At 36.2% G+C, this 9,229-nt stretch overlaps 1 protein-coding gene across 1 annotated transcript in view; it reads right to left on the reverse strand.

The window, feature by feature from the left end:
- The window catches only part of LOC140141766 (transient receptor potential cation channel subfamily M member 2-like), a 48,346-nt gene extending 39,900 nt beyond the window's left edge, over positions 1-8,446 (reverse strand). The window contains exons 1-2 of the mRNA XM_072163634.1: positions 8,015-8,446; positions 2,990-3,119 (exon numbers count right to left, since the gene is read on the reverse strand). Of these exons, the coding sequence (XP_072019735.1) occupies positions 2,990-3,119; positions 8,015-8,055 (171 nt within the window). The 5' untranslated portion in view covers positions 8,056-8,446. The remainder of the gene's footprint in view (positions 1-2,989; positions 3,120-8,014) is intronic.
- Positions 8,447-9,229: the final 783 nt, after the last annotated feature.

Below are 9,229 nucleotides of genomic sequence, written 5' to 3' on the forward strand. Positions count from 1 at the left end.
TTAAAGGAGAAACAGCAACAAGGTATATAAGGTAAAGTTATGCCTTCCTATAGCACTATATTATTATGCCGCGCCGGTACCCATTATACACCTAGGTGAGAGTAAGAGAGACAATAAAGGTTAATTGCCTCGTCTAAAGGCAATAGAAGATCCCACCACCGCCGGGGTTCGAACCCACAACCCTCCGATTTTAAAGCGTCTGTCCCCGAACTGCTACACCACCATGTCTCACTAAATATAGAATATAGGCTATACAGTTTATACAAGTTTTTCTTTGCAAAAGTGGCCTTGTTGGTTTAACCTTTAAAACAGTCACGCTTTCAATAACAATTTCACAGCAAATATATTGGGTAAACATTGTCAATGACGGGATAAGAGCAATCGGTATTATTGGGCATAGTATTAGTAAGGCCATTTTCTTTCCAAGGTATTAGGACTAACCCACTATTGTTTTTAGTTCTAATACTCCGTGATTGTAACATTTTGACCATTCCAAAATAATTAAGACTGTTGTTATTTGACCAAACGATGGGGTATCTGTTTTGTGTTTTTATTTTATTTTGTTTTTTATTGGGGTTTTTATCATCATCATGTTTATCACATTTATTGCAACAATAATGCGGCATGCAATATTGTCTTGTGGATTTAAACCATTTATTCATGTTACACCAAAATCACTATGTACTATTACAATCTACAAAACAAAGGCCCAAAGTTCTATAATACTTGCTGATTATTAGCTGGCTTTGTTTTCTGACAAGCATTTCGTTATAGAGTTGTGCGTGATTAAAGTTTTTCATTGTGTTTAGCAAAGTCTCACTTTGTTAAAATGCTCAACTTTGTTAAAGGCCTATGACAGTGTTGATATCATTGCAAAATATTTGCTATAAAGTATTGTATATAATACTCGTTTTTAATATTTTTTAATAATTACATAGCTTAAACTTATTAGAGTAACTGGTTGTGATACCCGTAGAACTTATCAAAACACGTGAATTTTTAATAAAATACGATTTGAGTTAATTCCTTTTTAGTGATGAGTAAATGGAGAAATTCATTACTTATTTCTATTGCCATGATTGCAGTTTACATTGACAACAGAAACATATCACTAGTGGTAAATGGTGGTCATAGACCACAAACCTAGCTGGGGCATGTTGGTGTTTTGGAGGTATTTCACCCCTGCAAAATGTTCCAAAAAATGTTCCTCTGGACATGAGGCTTGTTATCACCAGGTTTGAGCCCCGTACCTCTTACAGATGTCCAGAAAATGAGCTTCTAAGATTTGACCCCAGATAACCTTTGACATGACCCTTGCACAGTGTTCCAAAATGTTCCATTGGTCAGTAAGTTTGTTGTCACGGAGTTTGAGCCCGTAACCCTTACAGATGTCCAGAGAATGCATTTCTAAAATATGACCTCTTCATGACCTTTGACCTGACCTCTGCAAATTGTTCCCCTGGTCATGAGATTAGTTGTCACTGAATTTGAGCCCCATACCCCGTACAGATGTCTAGAAAATGAGATTATAAGATTTGACCCCAGATAACCTTTGACCCCTGCAAAGTATTCCAAAATGTTCCCCTGGTCATTACGTTTGTTGCCACCGAGTTTGAACCCCATACCCCTTACAGGTGTCCAGAAAATGCATTTCTAAAATTTGACCCCTGCATGACCTTTGACCTGACCCCTGTAAAATGTTCCCCTGGTCATGAGATAGTGAGGGCTTGCAACTAATGGAGTTCCAATATATTAATAGCCCCGCAGGGCATGAAAGCAATAATGAGAGAATAAAGGTATTGTTTTTAGCCGTGGAGTGCATCTATCGTCTCATATAACACGGGCGACATCATTATTTTAAGTAAAACAACGAGGCGAAGCCGAGTTGTTTTACGCCAAAAATAATGATGTCGCGTGTTATATGAGACGATAGATGCACGACAGCGGCGAAAAACAATACCCTTATTCTCATTCTTAAACATTTCAATGAAATTAAATATATTAATCATAAGTATACCAAATTTTAACCAAATTAAATCCTACATTTTACAAGAAATTATCTGGGGCTTAGAATCGATCAGTCCTGTTGTTGCTATGCACATTCCGATTGGTTCAAATAGCGTGTACGAGTATCGCGTCGACACGCACGCGCTAAGGTGTGTGATATCGTGTCATATCACACGGGTAAGAACCAATAAGATTGCAAGAACATTCTCAAGTGTTTAAGAATTTATGATTAAGACTTTGAGTCCTTCTTGGACTCGAGTTTGATATCAAGTCCAGAATAAGATCTGATAGCGAATGATGAAACCTAACTAGGTTGGGTGGCGACTGTAACTCCTGTGAGTCCTTTTCTGGACTCGAAATTAATACCCAGTCCTGACTAGGACCCGATACAGAATCTTATACAGATTGTTATTTGCCATAATTTGTTTACTTCGTCTGGAAATAAGCCAGTTTTTAATTATCGACAGAAATGTTGAAAACTCACATATAAATACATGTATATAGTTTTCTATATTATTTATATATTGTATATGTAATTTTGCAATATTTTGATGTCTTTTAATTAATGTAAAAATTGCCCAATTTGGCCTTAGGGCCACGATGCTTTTTTCCGAAGTCGGAAGTCGAAGTCGGTGACGTCATCAAGTGTGATGTCACCTGATCAGGTTGGTCTCTAGCCGTTTCCAAGAAAACAACATCGGCTGATGACGAGGAAGTCCAATATATATTCAACCATTGGACTAAACATTTGGACTAAGTAGGTGATAGGCTCACGTTTTTCCATTGTTTTTTAAAAGTTTTTTGATAAAAAAATCACATTTTCGTACAAAATCTCATTTTTGACCAAAAATCACATTTTTGACCAACTATCACATTTTATTCACCAACATGACAGTATAATTATCCGTGGTTCGGAACTATGCGTAATCACGATTTTATAATAATTGATATTATAAGATCATATTTTTGATAGGATTCCTACCTCTCTTTCTCTATGTCCCATATCACTCGAGTCCAAGTGTAGAAATTTGATTGTACCCAGTGTATATTCCTTCCTGCCACGGTGGCGAGTAAGAGGTGGTGTGTGACTGACATCTTTGAGCTCAAATGATCTGAAAAGAAATATCAAAATAGATTTGTTAGACTCTTTGTATACAACACATATTTATACAAATATTTAATAAACACGAGGCGAGTCGTATTGGAGCATTTGCACTGAAATATTGAAACAAATAAAGCTGACACACGAGAGGAATGTTATGAGTTCTATCAAAGGGATCACAAGGCTTGATATAAGGGGTGTTTTTCTGCTCCACGTGCATGAGGTTTCTCGGGTTGAGGGGAAACGCCATGAAAGCTTTCGTTTGACAAATATTATTGGCCTTATAAACTCAAGAACCGCAAAACATGGAAAGGAAATGTAATACGATTATTGACTTCCTTGACTTGTTTCCTATAAGATCAATGTATTTTGCAGTTTAAGGTAAAATTGTAATTCGACTGCATGCTTACAAACCAACAATGGTTGGAATAATTATGGGCTACAGCGCGGGGCACTTTTGGTTTCATCGGAAAATGAAGCTCTCTAAATTTAGCTTCATCATCGGAATATGTTTTTTTTTATTGTTTCCCGTATTGTATAGTTGAGTAGATAATCTTATAACCAAGGAATTTACGCTCAAAAATTCCGTAACGTCAATTCCATAGATATTATATGTATAAGCAGAACTCAGCACTAAACTGGACGATTTATTAAACAGGAAGAATGTACTGAATGTACGCAAACTTGGTTTTCTTCGCTTGCGGAGTGGCTTTAGAAGTCTTTTGCGTTAAAAAATTGGGACAATTTGTGAATTTTGATTGACAAAATAGCAAGTAGAAATAGACTTTTTCCAGCTTGCAAAATCACGTCGAATTGTCTGCATTGACGAGATTCATTAAGGCATATGCCCTTTTCCAAAGTTGGAAGTAAGTACCATAATTATTTCTTAGGAGTGTTCAACACACCAAGGCAAAGTTACAGAAAAATCGCCGCACGGGAAATTTATGAAATCGTGGCTGCAAAAAAGTGCATGAGACCACGGATTGTGGCTTTTGTTAAGACAACATAAATATGTTTGTGGTATTTCCCTGAGCGGCAGAGGTGAGTAATCATCTAAAAACAGTGCCCATGCATCCGATTACAATCTGGACATTGCTACCGGTCAGAGGGTATATCAGATATAGATCAAAAGTACATAATATTTACTCAGAGGCATGCAATTTAATATAGGTCCAATCATAGATTTTAAATAATGCATGCATAAACCCGGGGCATAAATACTTCCTTATAGCATACCTAGTATACCATATACCAAGTATACCAAGTATAATATTTTTGAGCAAAACCAAGCTATAGAAATTTATGATCAACACAATCAATACAATACCTAAACTGTGTCACAGTCCTAACTTGAACTTTTGAATTATTTTGGCTTTCACAGAATAGGCAATAATTTCATTCCTTTTCAGCACTATTTTAATAGTTGGTTTAGCAATATTTTAATAGTTGGTTCAGCACTGTTTTAAAAGTTGGTTTATTTTGAAAGGTTACACAAATTATCCTGCATGGAATTGTTATTCACCATCAACATGTCATATAATGAACCCTCAGAATCAGGGGAAATGTTATGTTGATGGTGCCTTTATATCTAGGCTATCATGAATTTTCTAGAATGAATAGCAAAAACAATTGGCCTGTAAGAAGTAAGCTATGCAATACCGAAATATTGTTGCCCGGGATTGTTGCATGAATATACATAGCAAGTAAAGTTTCAACAGTCAGTCATTAAAAGGAGAACTCCTTCACAACATCTCTGGAGTTCTCCTGATGAGGACGTGTGTCTTCACGTCGAACTATTAGTCTCAGTTATGTTTGCGTTGAATGACTGTTTAACTACCAACAAGTATATGAACATTCACTCGAAAAATAATTTTCTGTTGCATGTTGTCATTCAGTCCTTGTCATAATAAACTGCTCAAATAAAGAAAGTCCGCAGTCATGTAACCCGTCCTACACCAAATCCTGATCGTGTTATGAACATTTAATTGATAAAGTCGTGTACAGAATCTTGTTAGCTCCAACTTGATACCAAATTTGCCACCAAAAACTCTAAATTCAGAGAGATTGAGACCAGTATATGAAATTTGGTGCATTTTCAAAAGTTGCAAATTAAAAATGGACAACGCGGAGCTGTAGAGGTGAATGGCACAGCGCGACCATTGGCATAGCCCGAAACAACCGCTAGGTCATATCGATCGCATCGTGCCCTCGTATTCATCAGTAAAGCACTGTAGCAATCCATGCGTTTTAAATTAACAATTGAATAAAGCGCGCACTTGGGATAGTCGACATGGGTTCATCGTGGGCAAGCAAGCTTGACCACATTGCCACGCTAAGCAATTTCGACCGTGTTATCGTTTTGATTTGCAACTTTTGAAAATGCACCAAATGCCATAAACTGGTATCAGTCTTTGTCACTTTTGAGTGTTTGGTATCAAATTTGGTATCAAATTAGAGCTAACAAGATTCTGTACACAACCGTATCAATCAAATTTTCATAACAAGATCAGGTTTTGGTGTAGGACGGGTTACATGACTGCGGACTTTCTTTATTTGAGCAGTTTATTAAAAGGTTATGCATGGGTTACCGGATGGGTAATACAGGTCTATGTGCCTACGTAAAGAGCTAACATAGCAACACAAATAGAGCGAACACTGATAGCCACCTTTATATTACACCGTACAAGTTGTATAACAAAATCATAGACAAAATATTACATGATAAGAACATTACATCAATTGACATCTCACCTGATATTTTAGATGGCCAATGTATATTATAGCCTTATTATGAAGCGTTAGAAATCTTAGAGAATGTTTGGACTACCCCATTCCAGAAAAATACAGCATTAATTTTTTGGGATTAAAAAATATTATCAAGTTCTGCCAAATGAAACAAAGCTCAATCCTAATCATTAATTTATTCCTAACTGGAGATAAAAGAAAAAGTTCACTATTTTACAAATTTCTTGAAAAAAGAGCAAAAAAACGTGAATTTTTGGCATGTTTTCTGACAATCGTGTCACAAAAATCAAAGACTTGGAACAAATCTAAGCATTCAAAATCTTGAGTATGTGCCACAATTTTGCTCTAATTTTCACTTTTTTGTGTCACTTCAATTAAAACGACATTTCGTGATCCACAGCATCATACCCCCACTTTTCTCCAAAACAAGTTGAGATATTTTTATCACAGGAAGCCGCTGGCTACATAACGTTTATGTATCAAAATTTCTTACAGATTAGCAAATATCGCCAACTTTGAATTTTGTTCTGGCCAGAACTGCATGGTACGTAACAAAAGTTGTGTATATATCCAATTACTAAATTATTACTTCACTGAAATTTCAGTGATTCAAGACAAGTGGTTCATTATGAAATGAGGTACATTCTAGCGGTACCTCTTTTCTTATAATAAAAAGTAACGCTTCTCTTGAGCCACTAAAATTCCAGTGTAATAACTGGATTCCTTGCCCCTATAATAATAACTTTTGTTACCAATGTGTTATTATTGATTTATGTGAAAATGCAAATCAAGGGGTGTAGTACCACCTTAAAACAGTCCTTTTCTAAACATAAGTGAACTATTAAAAGAACAATGTTTCACTTACGGCAGTGACCCTGGCCATGGTTTTGGACTGAGAGGACTCTCTGGATATATCACATATTCTTTTGTCAATGTTGGACGCTTATTCTCGTCCATACATGTAATGCCGATGGGAACATCCATGATGTCCAGTCCCGTGTCCAGTTTGGTCACTTGTGAATGTGACAGGATATAGGCTTGAATCTACTCATCCGCTTCTCGCATTAATTAAACCAGTAAACACGATAAACGGAAGCTAATGGTGATGAATTATCACCAATTAGCTTCCGAGTTTGATAATGATACTAAGCCATCATCAGGGAAGTGTTCGACAATCATAACATTGTGCCTTGTTATATGTTAGAAAAATAATTATCAAGTACGAATCTCAACACGCGATATTCAAAATTCCCACGCCGAAATTGTCTAAGTGCAATGACGTAATGGTTATTTGTGCTCTATTGTCGTCAGCCTTCATTGTATTACTGGGACGTCATTGCACCAGACAATTTCAGTTCCAGGGAATTTAGAATATCGCGTGTTGAGAGACGACTGTTGTTATTCATTTTTATGGCCATTAAGGGGGTACTACACCCCTGGCCAATTGTTTTGCCTATTTTTGCATTTATCTCGAAAATCATAGCGCATTGGTGACAAGTAATGCATGTATATTATAGGGGCAAGGACTACAACTACTGCACTGGAAATTGTATTTCAGCACAGACAACAGTTGTGGAGTTACAGTCAAAAATGAGGGAAAACCAATATTTGATCAATAAATCAATAACTACTTGCCTTGAGTTGCTGAATTTTCAGTGCAATAGTTGGAGTCCTTGCACCTATAATATACATATCCTACTTGTCACCAATGCACTATAATTTTTGAGAAATATGCAAAAATAGGCACAAAATTGGCCAGGGGTGTTGTACTCCCTTAATATGAGTTTGTTTAAAATAAAATCACGTGATTCGTGCTTGATAATTATTTTCTAACATATTATAAAGGCAAACTGTTGTGATTGCCAGAGACTTCCATTAAACTTCTGTAGTCGGCAAAATGGCCTCTGTCACAATATTGACAAATAGATCCGGGACTAGATCATGCAAGAATGATTACCGATCATTTAATAAGCTTATATTTTTATGGAAACAATTATCTTTCTCATATTTTTCTATTACATAAATTATAAGCCATTTGTACTTTTATATTGGTGTAGCCTATATGTGATACCAGGGCCACGTAAACTCCACTAGATAAATAGACTACCAAACTGATATATTATTGACATGATAAGAACTGTAAAGTAATACAAAACTTACAATGCCTGAACTCCTGCCTTTTTTGTGTGATTTTCCGCCATATCTCCCTATTGCTGCAGGTTATCATCAGTAATATAATAAGGTCAGCATAGTTTTTGTAGTAGTTGTTGTCTGTCTCTCTCTAGCTGCATGTATGCATTTTTTCAATCACATGTTGTCCATTGACAGTATAATAATATTATTATTCCATGATTAAAATCATTATTATGCCAAGTTCCGCTTTCTGACAAACGAGTGGAGTATAGTATTTGATTAATTCACCATCAACATCCTTGTTTTTAGAAAGGCACACTCGTAAATGATTGTAAAAGTCCCGTCAAAAGTTCGCGAAAACTATACTAAAGTACATGTATAAATGGTATAAAATACCACCAGTAATACCAGTTAAAAACTTCCGTTTCCAGTCAAATCATACAAGACCACCACACACAAAATCTACACTGGTTTCTATATACCTGAATATATACCTGCACTTGTGGATGAGGTAATGCATGCATAGTTCACGGTCAAAGGTAAACCAAAGAATTGGTTCGCACTTTCAATAGATTTCCCATTTGTACACCCCGTGATGCTTGAATTCATAATGTGCACTGAAAATTGAGTTGTACTGTGCACTTACGGTCAAAAGAGGTTAAACCGGTATCTTTTTCAGTTTTTTGACAAAATAAATATAGGTTTTGTTTATAGTGCAGACGCATTTTCATGATTAAAAAGAAAACTATGTGGTTGACTTTTCACTATGAACAAGCGTTGGCGGATATGCACCAAACTTTCTGTCGTGCATGTTTTTATAGTTTATACATTTGATTTTCATATTATTTCATCTAGATTAATGGCCTATGGCCAATAAACATGTGTGTACAATCTGATAAGATCTGATATAAAGTGTGGCCTAAAGAGTATGGCCTACATATACGATACCGGTAGCTACTAGTACCAGGAACCAGAGTAACGCAGCCTATTTTCACGACTCGGCTAAAGTTTTGCTGAACCATGGTCTCAATTTGACATACTATACTTCCTTCCTTTACTTGTTAAAGTTGCTGGGCAGCAACCGCCCTTTTTTTGTCTTATTTAAAATCCCGGTTTAAAATGGACATATCTCGAAATGACAAGAAGCTTCAAGAAGCCCCGCAGGCCCGTACGCACGAATTTTTGGGGGTGCTGATTTTGAAAAAGTGGACCTTTTTTCCAGGGGGGAGTTTGTGAAAAAGC

Source organism: Amphiura filiformis, chromosome 20 (genome assembly GCF_039555335.1).
Source record: "Amphiura filiformis chromosome 20, Afil_fr2py, whole genome shotgun sequence".
Classification (NCBI taxonomy): Eukaryota; Metazoa; Echinodermata; class Ophiuroidea; order Amphilepidida; family Amphiuridae; genus Amphiura; species Amphiura filiformis.